The sequence below is a fragment of the Drosophila elegans genome, unplaced genomic scaffold, assembly GCF_018152505.1.
Source record: "Drosophila elegans isolate 14027-0461.03 unplaced genomic scaffold, ASM1815250v1 contig_208, whole genome shotgun sequence".
Taxonomy (NCBI): domain Eukaryota; kingdom Metazoa; phylum Arthropoda; class Insecta; order Diptera; family Drosophilidae; genus Drosophila; species Drosophila elegans.
Window position 1 is genome coordinate 12,036,117 of NW_024545578.1, and position 21,087 is coordinate 12,057,203.

Here is a 21,087-nt window from a genome sequence, read left to right on the forward strand (position 1 = left end):
TTGATTAGTTTTGTTTAAAACTTAATTGAAAACTTGTAAGATTTCCAGCGTTCGATTAGCATTCGCTATTCAATATCCATTCAGGCGATTCGGACACGCGCCCAAAATTCAATGAAAATAGCAGTTTCAGATTAAATATGCCATTGTGATTGACACATGCATGAGGCCGTGATTGAAGGCGGAAACGGATGTCATGACCGCTGAGCTTGAGGTTTTAGGGTGGCCAGGCCAACATAATTGCCCAGCCTGGGACCGCGTTTCATTATAATCGCCATCGCCTGCTTAAGCCGTTAATAACACATCATTTTTGTGACACGACCAACGTGGCCTCGTATCACGTTACCAAGTCGCGTGGCGCGTCTGCAGGAGCAGCAATTATTGGCCACTTAATCCGCAGCCGCAAAAGAAATGGAAACTACAAATTGGTTTAGGCATTTGCCTGGTTGTTTGCCGCCTAAGTGGCCAGCATTTGCCATTTAAATCGGAAAACTCTCTCGCACGCAAACATCACCCCTTAAAAATCACGAAAAGGAGGTTTTTCTGGGGAGGAATACACAAGTCCACACGTTATGCTCTACCGATCGCAGTTTCCATAGCAGCCTGAAAGTATGCCTTACAAAATTTAATGGCGTACGATCAAAGTAGAATTTTACATGGTGTAAAATATACCAACAGATAAAGATAAATCTGGAGCAAATTAAAAACAAAAGCTAGTGAAAAACTGACCCGAAAACTACAATCTAAAATAATGAATGTTTAGTTTTAATAAGTGTGTCTTAAAAGTAATAAAATGTTCAACTTCTTTGTTTTCAAATATTTTTTCTTTTATTTTCATTTTGTTTTTTAAATCTTACAGAATATTTATGCGCTTTTATATCATTTACACATACACATAGATGTATTCATATATATATATATATATAATTTTTGTTGTCTTATGAAAATATTCATGAGATCAGTAATGATATTTATGTATAATAAAACATTACAGCATAATATAAAATGTACAAGTAAACAAGTGTTTTCAGCTTTCCGAACATAAAACTAAAACAGAATTGTTTTCTTAAATTGAGTTGACAAAATTGCTGAATCAAACTTATGATTGAAGTAATGATATATATGTTTACATAATATGCGAAATACACGTGTTCATAGACAGTTATCTGTCACTGTTTTGGCACCAAACAAAATCCTATACAAAAAAATGGCATTTGATTCAATAATTCGAACTGTGCTATATACAAGGTCGAGTAAAGATACTTAAATTTAAAAACGGAATAAGTCGCATTGGGTCAAAAATATAAATTTCTTGTGTTTCATTCTGATTTTTTTTTCCATTTGCTTCGTTTTTTTTTTGTTTAAACTTTTTGTTTGAGTAATTATGGCAAACCAAAAATCTTGTCGACTTCTGGGCGCAAGGCCACAAAACTTTACCGAGATCATTGTGAAAACTAATTAGCAATAAACCGTGGAAGGAGTTGGGAGTTGGAGTCCCAGAACTCACATCTCGGTTCATTTGATGCAAAAAATTTACAAAAATAATTTTTCATTTGGGTATGGATGTAGTTTTTTTGTTCTGTTTTGTGGTAATTCAAATTAAGATTGATACATGTGTACGATAAAAAATGTTCTATTGTGTGGCTGGGAATTGTCTGGGGACTGGGTGTTATTGGATTGGATTCGATTGGGGCTGTCACTTAGGCTACACAAATAATATTGCTTTATATACAGATAAGTTCGTGTCCGGAGACAGCTCAATAAACTCACTAAACCGACTTAAACAATCTAGAACGTAGAACTAAAACGCTTGGCGAACTTAATACTAAACTTTTCTTTAATTTTTGTTTCTGTTTCTCTGTTTCACTTTCTGCTTTTTATAACATTTCTCATTGTAAAAAACGGTTGATGTATTTGTATTGTATAAATCCATGAGATCAATGCGATTTTTGGGAATTGTTTTTTCTTTCTTTTTGATTGATTTCTTCTTATTATTTTCTCTATGTTTGCTTTCATGTCACGGTATTCGATTAGCATTGAAACGCCCTGGAAATTCGAAGCAAATAGTGAAAATTGCTATAAAAACATGTTATCCTCTTCATCTCTTTTTTTTTTTTTTACTTTGGCTAGCTGTGGAGATCAATTTCCATCAATTTCCGTTGTGAGAGATCATTTATGTGCATTCCAAAAAAAGACTGTGTAAGAATGGAAAAACCATCTCTCTCTTGGCCAAATTTCAATCGTATTGCCATCAACTTCCTGGGCGTGGAGCTTAAAACTACTATATTGTGAGACCAATTTGAATATGATGATGAACAAACAATGACAAAAAAATTACAAATAAACATAAATCATAAGAAATTTAACTAAAATAACATGACATAAAACGTAGACACAAAACATCACAAAAATGGCATTAAAACTATATACAAAATTAATTTAATATTTTTTCATTCATTTTTTTTTTTTTTTTGTTTTTGTTGCGTTTTTTTCTCTGCTTTTGTTTTAACAATTAAAGCTAGGCGTGTGATTTTTTTGTGGTCTTACTTTTAAAAATTCTACTAGTTAAACATATTTAAAATATATACTTTTTGTTTTGCTTGCAATCCGGAATTACAAATGCGAAGACATTGAAATTGCTGTTTATACATTGTTCTACAATAGAAATAATTTTGTTGTTGTTTAAGAAAATGCATGTGTGGAAATGATTAAATGCAAATCAAAGATTATCAAAAGTATCTCAAAAATTGGCAGTTTTCTTTTGCTTATCTCTCTTTTTTTTACGTTTGTACTTGTGTAATTTGTAAATATCTCTCAAAAGGTTGTACAAAAATATGCATCAGCAAAAAAATAAGTGTGATTTGAGTCTCTTGCCAGTCTAAGAGTTTTCATTACTTTGAGCAGTTTAAATGGTTCACTTTGAGGAAAGTTCTGTTTCGTTCGATTTAGAATTACAAATGCAGTTACCATAGACAAATAGAATATATTGTTCTTGTGTCCCGTCAACCTTCTTAATCTTAGGCATACACATATTTCGGTTCATGTATGTTGGCTGTATATACTGTATACTGTATACTGTATATATAACAATTCGTTTACGAATTAATGACTTTCTGCTTGCGGCCTTGCAGTTCAATAAATTCGTTGCACTTATTTACGGTTTCGCTATGTCTATGTATAGATCGGCATATATATCTTAAGCGCTAGATGATTTCACTATAGATCATTCGTTTACACGCCTCCCGCGGTTTCATCGCGCCGCAAAGAAGCCACATCCCATGGCCAAAACGAAAACGGTCACAACAGTTGGCCAAGTGAAGCTCTGTGGTTTCTGGAAGCATACAAGAAAATGAGAAATGTACTTATTAGTCTTAAGATCATTGAATAATGTTTCAACAGGAACTGCAAGCTGCTTAAATACAACACTTATTCAATATTCGAATCAATAGATGGCCCTCTTAGCACCCTATCCAAATAAGAACTCGCATCATTTTAACCAATAGCTCCCCTGTGTGGCATAAAATGTCTAAAACCACACACGTGACCGAACCACCCCATTGGAAAACCGACGATCCCCGCCCCTCAATCAGTTTGAACCGTAAATCAAGCGAAACTATTGACTGGCCAGCGGATGAACTTCATGTGGCCTGACCCAAATGGGCGGTCAACTTTTGTCCGGTCACTGGTGTAATTATTTTTCTATATAGCGCACTTGACTCTACCCCGACTCCCAAACAAAACCCGCATCAATGGTTATATAATTTACACCATTTATTTGTCCAATAGTCCACGCTTCAATGGTCGCAGTGTGGCACGTGTGAATGATGAGGTGGTGGAAACTACAACCACCGAATACCCAACTACTGACCCCACATTTATTATGCAAATTTGCTTTTCTGCTATTTTTGCCCGAATTTCGGGCTATATTTTGATAGGACTTTTGTGGCTTTGACTTTGTGGTTAATGGTATGAAAGGCCATCGAACATGTGGCCATATTTTGATTTGATATTTTTTGGTATGAGTAGGCAAAGAAATTATTATGAAATTAATACCGAAAGACGTTCGTTGTTATGTTTATAAAATGAGCTGGTATATAATTAGATATTATAATTAATAATTTATATTTTCTTGGTATCCAGATAATTAAAGAATTAATCATTTAATTTACCTGTACCCGCTTTTATTTTTTTTAAATTGTATGTCAAATAAAAATCAACCTTTACTCCCTTTTATTCTCCTAATTTATAAGTTTTTTCGCAATGTTCCAAATGTATTTAATTCTGCAAGCAAGAGTGTGTATGCCTGTTCATTTCAGATTACAGAATTTCACACGCTCTCATTTAGCAGCTGACAGAGTCTCGGATAAGGTCAAATCCCAGCGAGCTGAGTGAGCTGCTATATAGCTTCCCGATCAGCCCGCAGCTTCCCCAAGGATGAGCCCCCACAAAGCGTTGGGCGATAAGAGCGTTCAGACCAGACCCAACATCAATTACAATAAATACAAATCAATGTGAGTAGGAATAATAAAATATAGGACTGAACTGGATTGCAAATGGAATGGTATCAGGTCTGCGTCTGAGTCTGAGTCTGAGTCAGTGTGTGTGTCATGCGATTGCGATTGAATTTCTTCAAGTTTGCATTTCTTTCAATTGCGCAGGCAAACGCGCAAGAAACTAAAACTAAAAAACGCGACGCGTAAAAAAGTGAGCTCAATGAGGGCTTACACAAAGGCCCGACTTAAGGAGAATATATATATATATATATATATATATATAAATATATGTATATATATGAGGCGCCTGCCTTGATTAACATAAAGTGACTAGAGCGACTCTTTCTCTTAGCACTGCGCAATTAATTTTTATCACACATTTAGCATGTGCAAAAAGTGTTATACACACTCTACTAAATACAGATACATTTGCGAGCGTATCTTGCATCTGAATCTGCGACTCCTTTCGCGTGTGGCAATTTATCATTCCTTGCCGCGTATTTTTAGCACTTTTGCACTAGCGTATTTTTAGCACTTTTGCACTAGCTATTGAGCCTTTGAAAAATGTTTGCCACGTGCCACGTCTTTCGAGGGAAGTGCAGAGCAGCACAGCTAGCAGATGTTCTATGCCCCGAGTTAATGAACTCCCCAACTTATCTCTTCTTGTTATTCTAATTGCTGAATACGGAATAGGTGACGGAATGGGAAACACTGACAGCGATTTTAGTATAGAAGGGGCTTGTTACTTTAAAATATTTTTTCTAAATATATCAACTAGATTTAGATACGGATTTGTAGAATTCATTTGACTTTTATGTGTTAAAATATGTATTATGAAGATATAATATTTGGCTACTTTAAAATTGATTTTTATGTTTGTTGATAAAGCCTCTCATGTCAATTAAAAATAATTGGAGTTAAGGAGACTTTGACTTGAGAAATTTCTACTAAAATAACTAAGGATAGTATATTTTGCTATAAAACATTGTTGCTTATTTAATTGAAAACTAGTCGAACTAGTTTTTAAGAAAGTGATTAATTTAATATGTATTCTAATAGTGACTTAGTTATTTATCATGCATTTTAATGAGGATAACTACTTGAAAATAAGGTATTTTATAAATGGTATGAACTTAATTAAAGTTTACTTTGCAAAATGAATCAAGTGGTCTACAAATTCTTACCTTCTTCTCGGCCTTCGCCTTCTGTCGTTCCCGCTCCACCTGTCGCTGCTGACTGATGCTGTTATGGGTGGCATTACTCTCCGCATTGCAGGGGCTATTGGGCTGGCTGTCGTTTTGGCTGATTGGATTACTATTGCTGCTGCAGGGGCTGTTCGGGTTCTTCTTCTTTCGGGGCGGAATACGTCCATTGAACTCCTGCAGGCGCTCCCGTCCGGCCGTAAAGTTGTCGTAGCGATCGTCAAACTCATCCCAACTGGTCTCATGATCGCTCTGGTACTCACGCTCATCCTCGCCCGTCGAGGTCAATCGCTTGCTGTGGGAAGAGACGCATAATGGGCACTATAAATATCGCCGCACTTATAGACTTATAGTGTGAGTTGGGAACGTCATGAGCAATTATCAGTCGCTGTACTACTACTACTACTGCTACCACAACTTGTGTGTGCGCATAATCCAGCGACAACTTTGCGATTTCATTAATTAAAAACTTGGCGTTGTGTCATGGGAATCAGAATAGGGGACGAATGAGACGTAAGGTGCAGCGATTACGTTGATTAATCTAGCTAATACACAGGGTTCCTTTTTGTTTTAATCAATTGTATAGGTTTTTGTTTTAAATCATTTGTATAGCTTATCTGTAGCTGTTCTCTTTACATTTATTGTATTTATATTTGGTACCGTTTTTTACATGATAGATAAAGGTAAAAATTAAAGTATTTTTGTAGTTCCTAACTTATTCTAGATTCTTTACCTTTTTACCCTACATTTCATTTAAAATTGAGTATTGCGTTTTATAAAATTGAAGGCTTTAAGAGACAATATTAAGTTCATAAGAGCAAAGCTTATTTAAAATGTTTTTTTTTTAATTGTTAAAGATTTGTAAAATAGCTAGCTATTACCTTTTAAATAACTACAGGGTGGTCACCTAATGGTCACCTAAAATTCGAGCTCATCACCTTAAATTCTTAATGTACCTATAAACCATTTAGATATTTTTTAATCCTGATTGAATAGCCTGCCAAATTTTTATTTCAATAAATTCTCAGTGGGTGTAAGTGCTAACATCTCATGGTCACCTAAAATATGCAAAATTTCTGGAAGCTCATAGCTCCAAATCTGATTCTGAATCTCTGCCTCCCAGGCACTGTATGTTTTGGCATCCTGCATCGCTGGCTACTCACCGTCTGGCCGCATCCGACTGGCTGCGCTGCAGGCGCATCTTGGGCGCCAGTGGCGCCGACAGGGGCGTGGATGTCGACGAGAGGGGGCTGTGGAGGGGGCCGTGCCAGCCGAAGGCCGCCGTCGAGGAGGCGGAGGAGGAGGAGGCGGAGGTCGAGGTGCCCGCACTGGCCGTGTTCGGGGTGGGTGGCGGCGTGTAGGCGGCATAATAGGGACCGCCCATCCCGAAGTAGTGCGACATCAGGTGGGGCGACTGCTGCGGATAGCTGTGGCTGCAGTGCATCGGCGGCGCTGACTGCGGTGGCATTGGCTGCGGTGTCGATGGCGCCGGATACGACGGATGTGGCTGCTGTTGCTGCTGCTGCTGCCGGAAGAAGTTGTACTCCTCGCCGGAGGAGAAGCTCACGCTGGTGCGGGGTGTGCGCGGGTGCGAAGTCGGATTCGGATTCGGAATCGGGTGGCCGTGGGGAAAGAATACATCGCCGCCCGTGTAATTGCAAGAGGGGCTCGGCGGCGGCGGATACTGGAAGATTTGCGGGGCTGCAACGAAAAACAAATCATTTTATAATTAAAATACAGTAGGTATTCGATGGCTCAGCTAAGTCAACAAATGGCAGTGAGTAAAATTGTTTTAATTAATTAAAATTCAATAAGAAAACAAATTAAAAACTGATAAGAATTATTAATTTTGAAAAATATACAGTTTATAAATAATTCAAAAGGCTAGCATTTTAATAAATCTGCTGTAACATTTTATATTTTGTTTGTCATAATGTTTCAGTCATGAAAATAATGAAAATTAGTCCAGCCTTTTGATAATGGAATGTTTACCTTATTATACCCGTAATAAAGATCACCCAACAATGGATGAGGTAAACAAAGGCGGCATTGGCCGGGTCTGGACTCAAGAAAACTTGACTCAGTGACAATGTAGGGAAGTGTCTAAGGTCGGGGCTCGGTCGAACGCATTGTCTTGCCAACTGCCACTTAGTCGACTGACTGTAAAACCTGCCGTAATTATGGCAAGTCCTCTCCGATCATAAAATCGCCCATAAAACGATCAGGTAGCTTCAGTGCACATTAAAATTGAATATGTTCATATGCCCGCTGCACCGGGAAACCACTAAATGGTGTTTTTAAGATAAATGTACAAATAAGATGTTACATGAAACGTTGCAAATTTAATGGTTTTCGGCCACCTTTATTCCAGGTGCCTTAATTAAGTAATATGGCATGTTCACACATAAAATAAGTAATAATAAATAACACATTAAGAGGTTTCCTTTGTTAATTAATATAAAATATTTTCAAATCTATTTAAGACTTAAAGATAAAATTTTATCGGCTTGTAAGCATATTCCCCTTCAGATATATAAATATATATATATATATATCCATGAACAATGGCATATAATATTCCACTTATCCGCAGCGTTAAGTATCTTACAAGTCGCCTTAAGATACATTTGTATCTGACTTGTTTACACGCCATTGCCGATTCTCGGGCTCACTTGCCCGAAAGTATTTTTTTTTTGTGTTGTATCTTTGGCAAACACTGCCAAGAGCGTCTACTTGAGTGGCCCAACTTGAAAAGTATCTGTATCTGGCAATGAGATCTCCCAACTTAGCATCATTTATGCATGTAACGAGAAGCGTATCTGTATCTTCCGTTTGACTTCCAGTTGTATTTCAATTTTTATTCTCCTCTTGTTTTTTTTTTTTTTTTTACTTGCAATTTCATGCAAATCGACAACAAAAGCGTTGATAGGTAAATGCGCTTCTAAGCTGGCCACTTGATATGCGCATAAATTGTGAGCTCCCCCCCATTAGTTGGGTGTACATTTTCATCTGTATGATTTTTCCTAATGTTTATTTACTTAAAAAGCCATTGCCCAGCGACAAATGATTGATTGTAATGCAAAATTTATACAAATCGACGGCAGCCGGCGGCAAAAGTATCTTAACGATTACTGAACAGCAAGCCAGAACGACAGTAAATTGAGTGACCGCAGGGAATCTGGCCAATCTGGCCAATCTGGCCGATAGATCCATCTGTCTGCCTCTTTGGCGGCGGTCAGCGTGCAGATACATAATAATGTCACTCACTGTCAACCTGCAGGCGACTAATTTGCAATTTGACCCAATAGCCTTGAACTCGAAACGAATCGAAACGAGCCCACAGCTGTTGCGTTTGCGTTTGCATTCGCGTTTGCAGTTGCAGTTGCAAGAGCGCAAAAAATCTGTATTTAATTGCAGGCCAAGTCAAGTTGATCCGAACCAAACCGAACCGAAGCGAGCAAAGAGCCACTCCTTGCAGCAGCCTTAGCGCATGTGTATCTGTAAGATACTGGCAGGCATTTGAAACTAGTTTGCCAGTTTCGCTGGCTAGCAGCTGAGCCAACTCACGTGCGCTCACCGCGCGCCATCGTTGCTTTTAACCTTGAAAATCTGCCAAGCTTTAGCTTCAGAAGCGAAGCGAAGCCAACGGCAGGGATCATTACTGCCTGGCCAACTTATATAACTAGCCATGCCGTTGCCGATGTTGGTACACAGAGAACAAATACCACCAAGCTTGGTCATATTCTTCTTGTCTGATAAATAATATTTTATCACGACCTAACAAAATCAATCAATTTTGTATTCTAACAGGACATATGATATCAGTTTATCAATTTCTTTAAAACATGATACTTTTTTTAAGAGTGAGCTCAATTCAATCTTCCATTGCCAGCTTAAGAAAATATCTACTTATCCGTTTTTTTATAACGATCAATTCAAAATATTTTAAAATTATTTTAATTTAATTATCTTAATTTTTCAACTTTCAATAGGAGTTCCGGTTTTTTTTTTTTTGTAAGTTTGTGTTTTTTACTGTGCATTACCTTTATGATGAAATTGACGAGCTGTAGCCAAAGCAACAGCCCGATAAAAATGTTATTACTAATTGCAAATTGTGTGGAAAATTATTTACCTACACATTTCGTTTGCTTTCCCATTTACATATGAGATACATTTTCATTCGGTACTGGCAACGTCATTATAAATTATCCAAGTGATCGGATACCGCATAAATTGCCATGGGTTACTAAACTGTGATTTAATCTGAGATCTGAAAAAAAACGTAAGCAAACTATCTATAGTGTGATTTAATCTTCGACTAAGTGAGCGTGTCTTAAATTCTCTATTTAAACGGTGACGTGGCTTAACAATGGTATCGGTTTTTAATCTTAGATCTCAGAACATAATTTCGAAAAAGCTAAATATTGTTATTAGGCGTTATAATCTCATTTGTTGTGTGTTAATTTTTTGAAAAAAAAAATATATATTTTATTTAATTAATGCCTATTAATGGCAATACTTTGTGTTATCTATTTCACAATTTAAAAAGGTGTTAAGCAATGGCTAGCAATTTTTTCTATTGTTTGTTTAATTTGGGGTTAACACATTTATGTGGCTCATCAGGGAAAGAAAAGTGATAATTATCTGGCATGCCTCTATTAACTCACACATTTTAAAGCAATGCTTAGTTCCTTATCAATAGTTTTCCACTGAATTTGTTTTGTCTAAAACAATATAATTTACTCATGCTCTAGATCTTAAAAACTCCTTTCTACTTTAAAAATATTTAAAAATTGTCGATATCGGTTATGTCCACCTCTATAAGGTGATTTTGACGACTGGGTTCCGATCGTTTACGGGCACCTCAACAATTTTTATGATCACAACTCAATGCGGGCGATGCAGTTCGTTGTTAAGACCGCAGTTGTTGGTGACGAAACGTGACCAATTGTTAGAAGCATTGTTTTTTATTCGAACTGCTGCATTCGCTTATATTTCCACGGGCGACAATATGTGCAAAATGTTTAATTGAATTACGAGTACCACGAGTACCACAGCAGTCGCATCTGGACAGAACAACGGAGGCTGAAAAAAAAAATGCAATTATGTGTATAATTCACTTTAATTCTCCATCGGTTCTAGGCGATGTTGCAACCATTTCTAAGGCCGCTGGGCAGCAGCTGACAAACATCAATCAGGCAAAAGTTTAACTAAGCAGAACGCCTCAGAAAAAGCTCAAGAACAGCTCTAAGGCAGCGGAAAAACGTGAAAAATGTCTCGCTTTAGTTGCCACACAAAAGAACAAATCGTCGTCGTCGTCGTCGTCGGCATCATTGAAATGCATTTTTAGTTGTGCCTTTGCAGTTGATTGCATTTGCAGTTGCAGTTGCAGTTTTGCTGGCGTACCCGCAGCATATGTTGCTCATTATAACCTTGAAGTGCTAGCTAAATGCAAAAAAAAAATAAAAATAAAAAAGAAATAAGAAAACTACACATAAAAATATACTAGAGTCACCGCTGCACGGGCAAGTATGAATAAATACGAGTACGGGTTCGAGTACTCGTATCACTGGCAGCCCAACTCGAACAATTGCGTCGCACTTCGGAATCGGCGGCGAAACGAGTTTGCAAAGTGCGAGTTCTGTAAGTTGGTCAGTGGAACGGAATGGGAAATGCCATACGGATTGGCCAGATATCGGGGAAGGAAGCTATAGACCAGCTAAGATATAGGAAGGAAGTTGAGGCTGGCAATGAAATGAGATCACAAACAGTTTTGGCATCTTTGTATAGATAATTTTGTAACTGATGTGGGAACTTAAATAATACATAATCTAAAATTAAATTCAAAACACATCTTCAAATAAACTAAACTAAAGTCACGATTGCACAACCAATTCCAGTTTCAACTGGAACATTGCAGAAAGAAATTATGTCTTCGATCAGTAAACAACATCGAAACACAACTTTGAGAATAAATTCCTCATGAATTCATCCAACAATCTCATGTTTCATTTTTGCCATCAAAACTCCAAGCCGTTGAATCTTTCAGCAAACTGCAATCTCTTCTTCCAAAATCTCGAGACCCCTCAAAGCAAGCGGCAACTTCACTTGACATTGACATTTATTGATGAATATTTAATTTAAAATTAAAAAAAAAAAAATGAAAAACAGGACCGAAACAAGCTCAAGATGACAGAACAAAGGAACACTTAACACCGAACTCCGTCTTGAGGTTAAGTAAAGCTCAAGATTACAACATGAAATACATGTCGGAGACCTGAATAACTTGGCCAAAATAAAAAAATAAAAAAAAACTCATTTTACAGTTAACACAAAACGCCCACACACGAAGAGGAAGCATACACAATAAGCCGCCATAATAACAACAAACAGTGAATAAAAATCCCACAAAAATTACATTTGAAGTCGTTCATTTAAGGCGATTTGTTGACTGTCACGATGCGAGATTACTAATTTGGATGGTCAACTCGCATTTCAGTTGAGATCGTCGATCGTCGATCGTCTGTCACCTCGATTTAATTAGGCAACAGCTGCCGCAGTTTCTCCACAGATGAACGGTAAAATTTGCCAAGGCAAGTGACTAATTAATGGCTCTTCAGGAAATTGGTAGAGAATTCGGGAAACAATTGTGACTCCTGATTAAGAAACTTTGTGTTCTGGCTTTTCTATATATGACAAAAGATTGTATTCTCATGCCTTTTTTGGGGTTTGTGCAATTCGATCAAGTTTTTGTCTGAAATTGAATGTCAATCAGGTGTCGATCTATGTACGATTTGCAATCTATAGATCGAACTTATGGTCATTTATCCCGCTGTTAATTACCAATTTTGGTAAGCCTCTAATTAACCTTTTGTGGAATGCGAGAAGTTTGTAACAAAATAAAAATAACCAAAAGAGAACGGTGAGAAATATGCGGAAGCGGTTGACATATTTGGGAAAGTCAGTCACATGATTCATGTAAAAAGAAGGAGAAAGTTCTTTTGAGATGTTATAAGGATGATTCTTTGATGCACAGCAATTTAATTAACTTGCGTAATGTCTCAAAGACAAAGAGAAAGTTTCTTTGTTGAGGATTTGGCAAACTCAGATTCGATCAAATTCACGCAAAAATGTTTTGGGAATTCAAGAAAACACATAATAAATTTATCAAATACACTCATGCACTGATCATCAGAAATACTTGATAATAACGCCTGAGGTCAAATGTATAAAGAAATTAAATCCCATATCGTCGGCAATTCTAATTCTAGACTTTGATGATCCAGTTAAGTTCGCATCGCAAGTATGTTAAAAATATTTTTAATCTTCTCGACGCAAGGTTAGAAACAAAACGGGGCCAGCAAACACGCAACCACTTAATGAAAACATAAAGTTGCATAAACTTTATGTAGGAATTTAATTAAAAATTTCAGGAATTAAATGCCGTTGGTGAACGGCTTTAAAGAATGAGGAAACCCTTTTTGAGGGACAGCTGAATAGAATGAATTCCGAAAATCTCCCACCCATTTGCCATTTTCATGCTTTGCCAATCTCCATGAGAGCATTTTCTGGAAATAGCTCAAACGCTTATCACGACAGCCCAGCTAAAACCAGGGAGCTATAGAATGTGCAGCAAGCTGCTCAATATTTTATCAGCGACAGACAAATGCAATTTTTCAATTTCCTCTCTTCACTCCACACAACAAAAGGAAAACAGCTTAAAAGGCTATAAAAAGCCAAAAGGAAAATCAGGCATAAGACGACGTTCCCAAAGAACTTATACGATGCACATCGATTGACAGGAAACTGAGCGAAACACAAGTCTTTGGTCTTTGCCAGTTGTTTGCATATTTTCCGGGGATCCAAAGGATTTTCCGGAGGTGGAGCATGTGTTTTGTGTGCAAGAGGAACATATAAACATGGCTGGGGAAAAAACAGTAAAATATAACTGGCTGAATCAGCTTGAAATAAGATCAAACAAATATAAAAATGTCTTAAAGAAAATGCTTAAAATTGTGCAAAGAAATTGAATTTAGGTTTAAGAATGGGGTGGGGTTACTAGTAAAATATTACATGTAATCCTAACATTTTTATAGGCCAGAACTAGAAAATCACCCTGTAAAATCCAACACATCATTGACTTTATGTTTTTCTTTAAAATCAAAACATTAAAGTGTGCTTAATGACAGCGTTCTTTAACTTCCGCAATAAAACTATGGCCATAAATTTGCCATCGCCACTTAACCAAATTTTATTTCTTTGCAGCAAGCAAAAAGCATTTAGCAGTTGATTAAACCGAATCCTCCTTCCATCGCCACGCTGCAATTAACAACGTAAATGCGAAAATTACAATTAAACAATAAATAAAACTGTACGCCAGCATTCGATCAGATGAAACGCAATTAAAATAATTAAAAAGAGAAAAAAAATAATACAAAACTGCAGCCGCAAAACAGCAAACTGCACGTCTCAACAGCCGCGGCAAAAAGTTATTAATAAATGAATGGGAATTGCATATGCGACTGGGCCAGACTGGCTGTCTTCGCTGCGTCATCCACAACCACTCGGAGCTGGCGTGCCCGAAGGGTTATCTATACTCGATCCACCGATGCACCCCACCGACCCACTGAAACCACCGATTCACCGAATCACCGAACCGCTGAAACACCCACCCACCGACCGCCTTTGGCGTACACAATTACACGAGCTTATTTGTTGATTTAATTGTCGTTTGGCACTTTGTTTGCACATTTAGTAAGCGCATTTGATTTGTTTACCAAAGAAGTTGATATCGATACTCGAGAAGTAGGGAAATTGAAGGGGTTCTGAAGTAGGTTTCAGTATTTTATTACGTTTTTCAATTATACCATTTTTTAGTCTTTTAAAATTTATAAGAAAATAGTTAGTTAAAAGGGTTTATATAGTGAATTATACTGCTGACTATTCAACTGAGAGTCATCAGACAGATAATAAATATATTTTCAATTCAAAAGTATACACTTAATAAGTGTAAATGCCCTCCCAGAGCGCTCATTAAAACTTGCTAGCCGCGAAACATTTCCCCTTTGGAAATTGGAGAACGTTCCTTTGAGAGAGCTCATCGCGAGGAAAATTTGTAAGTTAACTGGTGTCTGGAGCGTTCGCCAGCTTGCCAATTATATCAAGTAGCCAGGTATGCTGTCTGACGTCTGTTTTCTGTGCCGAGGAGTGTATCCTGTTCCTAGTTTTCCGCCTTTTGATACATATCCTTTTCCACTTCTGCCCTGAGCGTGTCGCACAAGTTCCCATTGTCCTTAGTTGGCTGAAAAGGAGTCGAGTTGTCAGCGGAGAAGGAGTGTTGGCTTGGCTTGTCTAGGCTCAATTTCATAACAAAAACTTGAGCACGTTCTATCCTTAGTTCCCCCCCCAACCCCCCACGCCCCCAACTTAACCCGAACGCCTCAGTGCAAACAATTTAGCACGGCCTCAGCGGAGACTTAATCAAAAGCCAACTTAGGGATCCTGACAGACAGTCTGAACCCGATTCAAGCGACTCCCGACGCTTATAGTGCCTCAAAAGTGTCAAGTTTATACCCGCATTCAGGTAATATTTTTTCTTATTAGGCAAAGTGCCCGAGGCCATTTAAACTTGAAAAATGTGTAAAGTTCATTGCGCTGAATGGTGTGAAATGTAAGCAATTTGTAAAAAGAATTGGAAAGGCTGACAGACTGAATAGTTGAACTTTAAAATGTACTTAAACTTAATATAAGATTTAACTTAAAAAAAAACAGTTGATTATTAATTTTTTAAAGTGCCTTGTTAGGAAAAAGGATGATAGGGTTGTCTACCCTGAAATATAAATGTATTTTCAATAAACTCTTTTTTTAAGAAGTCTTCTCGATTAAATTGCAAACCCCCAGATGAAAAATGTGTTTCACAGCTGGTTCCACAAGTTTTCCAGCCAACTACTTTGAACTTTTATGAGCAAATAATATTTGAGTAAAGATTTCCGATACGATTTGTCGCAGCTGTTTCGGGCAGATCATCAAAAAATGTTTATGCCAAATTTATGAAGGCAGTAAACTCATAAAAACATAAAAACGGAGAGCAAAAAACTTTAATGAAATGCAACAATTACAAAAGCTTAATAAAACAATAAATTTACAAACGAAAAGTAAAGAAACAAAAGCAGAGGAAAACAAAAATTCACGGTCAATGTAAAAGCAAAGAAAAAACAACAACAAAAAATTGCCAAAAGAAAAAGAGAAACGAAAGAAGCAAAGTAAAATGTATAAAAAAGCTTCGTATATATGTATATATATCAGCTTGGCAACAGGCCAAACAAATCGAAATGCAAATGATGATGATGAGAGCGGAGGGAACTACCTATCCTCCTCCCTATTTCCCGCCCCCTTTTGGAGTAGGCTGTACAAAAAACCAAAAAAAAAAAAAAACAGTTCAAAAACTTGCGGTTAATCGGAGTCCTTTTAGGCCCTCTCGTTCTCCCGGCACATATATATATATATATATCCCTCTCTCTCTGCGCAGCAGTCAGCTGTGTTTTGTTGCCAGGCAGGATGTGCGGCAGGAGTCGCCATTTTTGCCGCCATTATGCCGCCTATTTACCGTTAGCTTCGGCCAGGCATCCACGAAGTTGCCGAGCAAAACAAAATGGTTGAAAATGTCAAGTGCGGCAGAGACGTCGGCAGCGAGAAACAACGCCTAGCAGCAAAACAGCTGTTGGCAACAGCAAAAAATAAAGCCAAGCCAAGCGAATGATGCGAATTTGCATGCCAAAACGAAGCGACCAAGAACTGGAGTTTGGGGAGGTGGTTCCAGTGATGGGAGGTATCTGTTTGTGGTTAATGCTCGGTACTACCTTTCAGTGCTTTAGGTACTAGGTACCACCAAAGCTTACAACAATTATCGTTCCGTTCAAAACAATATATACTAAATAATGCTGAATAATTATTTTATAATGGTAATTTATCAGCTATCTGCACTGTGTTGTCTACCCAACTTAGATACAAATAAAAAGTACCTTCATTTTCGCATCTCTAGTCAGGAGCCACTGCTGTCATTGCACCTTTTGTTGGGCGCCATTCGGAATGGGATATATGGTGGGTGTTGGGCTGTTAGGCTGTTTGAACGTTGGGATCCTGGATGCTTAATCCTCTCCCAAAACAAAAGGCTCCCCTCTGCGTTTTCAGTTTTTGGTAGGGAAAAGCTCTGTTGGTATTTAGGAAATTTTGTCGGGGTTGTTTGCGCCTCGCATTTTTTAGGCTTTTAGGGTTGATAGCTGGCTGATGACTAAGCGCGTTTGTGGCTCTAAAAGTATCTGGCTTATATGAACAAGCTGGGGGGTCTGTAAAAGGGTGCTTGCATCTTGGTTAACTACAGTTTATCCTGTTCTTGTTTCAAGTGCTTTAAGCATTGTTCACTAGTTTCGGGATGTGTCACTATTAGATAAATTATCCACTCGAGTGGCTAACTGAAGCATTTGATCTCAAGTGTGGAAGGATGTTTGCGATATGGAAGCGACTGGGTTATTAAGAAGCACACTTGACTTGTGAAGGACCGTTTTAGGGTTAAAAGAACTTGGAAAACAACATAATTATAGCGGTATTAGATTTGTTTGCCAATATATCAAATTCAACGAATTCCTTAAAAATACATTTCTATTCTGAATCATTGCTTGGCAAGCGAATTTTAGCTAAATTTTAGTTCCTCGTAATTATAAAATATGATATTAAATAAGACAAAAAAAAATGAAACGCCCAAAAGTGACTCACGTCGTGTCTTTTTCTTTTTTTTTTTTTGGCTTGACCAACTGTTGCTGACAATCGCAAAAAGGTAACAAACCAAATAAAACAGCGAAAATAATAAAACAACAATTTGGTTGTTGGTGGGGGCTAGACCGCAGCTGGCAATCATCGACAGCGACAAAATCTATTATGCAAAGGCAACACAAAATTAAGGAACGCGAATAAAAAACCGCAAAGCAAACATGAAAAGCGCGCAAAAAAAAAAAAAAAAAAACAATACAATACAGAAAAAAAAAAGAAACAAAAAACTGACCGCACTCAACGTGGCCGAGCACAAAAGCTACTTAAACAACCGTTAAGTCAAACACTTTGCAAATGGCCCACACCCTCGACCCGTCCGGCCCCCTTTGGAAAATCGGAAAACTAGTTGCCTAAGGTCAAATGGCGTTTAATAATTTGGGTTAGCCGAACTGTAACAGATATGGGCAGTGCTATTGAGATACATATCTAGCAGATACCCAGATACACAGCCACACACTCAAAAATAAGACATTCGACTCGAGTTTGGCGCGTGCCAATTAAACGTGCTTAGCTCTTTGCTCCCAGCTCTGTTTTACCTCATTTCTGTTCCCCTGGTTATGGCCAGGTCTTTACTGGTCTTTGCTGGTCCAGCACACGCCCAATTTTTTGTTGCCAAGAAATACGGGTAATAGGTAATATCGCAATGACAGCCAAGTTGGCAGTTGTCTTGCATCTGTCTCGCTGTTTGTGTAGAGCTTACCACATTAACAGATTTTAGTCGGGATTGGCGGGAGATTTATGCGCCTATTTAAGGCGATTTTTACCATGGCGAATTGATCTTAATGTTATTATGATAGAAACACTAAAACCATAATTATTTTATTACTTTATTTTTAAGTATAGTAACAAACTGAATCTTAAACTGTTTTTGATAGGGATCTTTACTAAATTACATCGCCTGTTATTTTTAGCTTGTTATTTAACCAGTTACCCTCTGGCTTAACTAAAACTGTTTACAATTTTATTGTAACTCGATCCTGCCCTCAATTAATTCCCTGTGTTTTTGCAGTTTTGTGTCTTCAAGTTTATTTGGTCAGCTCCCTCCCCCAATCGATACTTCTCAATTACTTCCCAATTTTCCCCTTTTTGAACTTGTTCGATTAATTTTTATTGAATTACCGTTTTCGGTTGCGGCTTCCTTTCGAGTATGGCCCAGTAATTTAATGCAAATTTCGTGTTGCCTTCCGCTCTCCCTTTTTTTCTGGCTGATAAGCTGGCAGAGTGCTGACCTGACCATACACAAAAACTAAAAAAAAATTAACAAAAAACTGGGAATAAGAAAACAAAAACAACCTGGTGGCAGTTGACGCAGTGTTCGGATCGCTGGATGAGTCAACAACCTTGAAAAGTGAAACTTGCACAAGGGGAACTGAAGCAGTTAACAAATAAAGTCACAACAACAACTTGGCTAATTGCTGACCCATTTAAAAATGATAAAAACGTATTTGACTGTAAAGTTATTTCCTTGTGAATTCGACAACTTAAATTCGTCAATAAATTAACAACAAAAACTCAATTTTTAAAATTTAAAAATATTCCGCTATTTTTCAAATAAATTTGAAAGATAGACATAATTAATGTACCCATGCTACTAGTTTTATCTGGCAAAATAAAAAAATTGGGATCACTTAGTTAAGAAGTATCAGCTTTTTTCAAAAGACAATATATTTTTTGTTCATTATTGGATATATTCATTCGGTTAAAACAGAAACATGAATTAACAGACTAATCAATTCGGTTGAACTCGGTCGGTTCTAAGTGAGAAATTTTGTACAAGACACCCAATGACTATATTTAGAAACACTTTGGAGCATTCTTATTATAATCCTCAGTCGGTAAAAATATTTTTTTTTTGTTTTATAGGTAGTTCTATTTCTTTGGTAATTTTTTACTTGAATCACAAACTGATATTACATTTAAATAATTCAAAATGAAAATAAAAGATACTTGTCAAATAGTTCCTATTTTAATATCAATCAGCGATATTTGGTATAGAAATATTCAAGAATTTATTTAGGAGACATAAAAGTACAAAATGTTGTTATAAAAACAGTTCTTGACCATTGAAAGATCCAGTAAACTGCAAGCTTAATTTAAGTACGGATATCTTTTGAATTTATAATGCATATTCGATCCTTGTTTCTAATTGAAATTATTTTAAAGATCCCAAACATTTCCTTTCCTTGTCCCAAATTCCCTAAAAAAATGTATCATTTAGATCATTGTAGACTTACCGCTCTGCTGACTCTGGTAGATCCTGACCCACTCGCAGAGGGCGTAGAGCACCTGGTCGGTGGGCAGTGGCGACTGCATCGGCGTCTGCGTGGCCGATGAGGTGGTGGTGTTCGGCGATTGCGAGGCGGCGCTGCTGGTTCCATCCGAGGTCGAGGAGGCGGAGGAGGAGGCGGATAGGCCCGAGGAGGCGGAGGACACTCCCGAGGAGGTGGAGGATGCGCTGGGGGAGTGCGCAGAGAGGGGCGGGTGGGGATGGGGCAGATTGTGGGGGGAGGAGTTGCCCGAGGCTCCCGATGAACTCGAGGCTACGTCATCGGCGCCGCCCTCGGGCAAATAAAAGGGCACGGCCATTGTGTGGGTGTGTGTGCGTGTGTTGGCTTCCTTTTTTGTCCTTATCCGTTTCCTTCCTTCCTGCTCTTTGTTTGCGCTTCGCTCTTCTTCTGATTGTTCTTCGCTAGTTTGTTTTGCTTCTTTTTTGTTTAATAACTTTCGGTTAGAGTTCACTTTAATTGATTTTGTATTTCTTGTGCAAAATTTTAAATATTAGAAACTCTCGCATTTTTCGTGCAGTTTTTTGTTATGATTTGATTTTCCTTGATTTGTCAAGCAACACTCAAGTCAGGTTTAGTTTTGTTTGTTTAGTTGGTTAGTTTTTCGGATTCTTTTGCGTTTTTCATCAAGCCTTTTCGTGTTCAGAACTGATTTAAAAACACAAACAACTTTTGTCACGATGTTTTTTTTATATTTGGTTTTTTTCTGATTTTTGCTGTTGTTGTCAATGGGGGAGAGCACTTAAAACGTGTCGCAGACTCAAGGAAAGAGGGCAGAGAACACGTCTTACTGGCTCCGCGTCAAAAAAAGAACTGTGCGCTTCGCAGTGGAGCCTCAAACTACGGCGGCAGCGCCTCGGCAGCGACGCCGGCAGAGGGGTGGCGTAGGCGCAACGTAGGCCGCAGCCAGTGCAATCCCTCTTTCTCTCTCACTCGCTCTCACTCGCTCCTGCACATGCACATGCACGCAGGTAGTTGGGGTAGGGGGGTTCGGTTTCTGGCGGAGAGGTTGAGGGGCAAGAGAAAAAAATTTAAAAAACCTCGCTCTTTGTGCATCCATTAATTGCAGAAAGAGAGGGTATACTCGCAGTGATGGAAATTAGGCAGAAACAAATCTACCGACATTCTTATGGCTAAGTATTGGACCCAATAATTATGTTTTTGAACAAAAAACTATTACTTATTCAATTGTATTTGTATTAAAATCACAAAATATGTCGACAGATAGCAACAATGTTACAACAAAAATTTAGTACAGAGTATGCCAAAGTCGGTTCTTCGGTG

At 37.8% G+C, this 21,087-nt stretch overlaps 1 protein-coding gene across 1 annotated transcript; it reads right to left on the bottom strand.

Annotated features, from left to right (window-relative positions):
• Positions 1–2,091: 2,091 nt before the first annotated feature.
• On the bottom strand, positions 2,092–20,608 carry LOC108135648 (cell death protein hid). Its single transcript, XM_017256476.2, has 4 exons — positions 19,753–20,608; positions 6,856–7,393; positions 5,675–5,987; positions 2,092–3,328 (listed from the first exon to the last, which is right to left on the bottom strand). The coding sequence occupies exons 1-4, from the start codon at positions 20,102–20,104 to the stop codon at positions 3,248–3,250; spliced, it is 1,284 nt and encodes a 427-aa protein (XP_017111965.1). The 5' UTR covers positions 20,105–20,608; the 3' UTR covers positions 2,092–3,247.
• Positions 20,609–21,087: the final 479 nt, after the last annotated feature.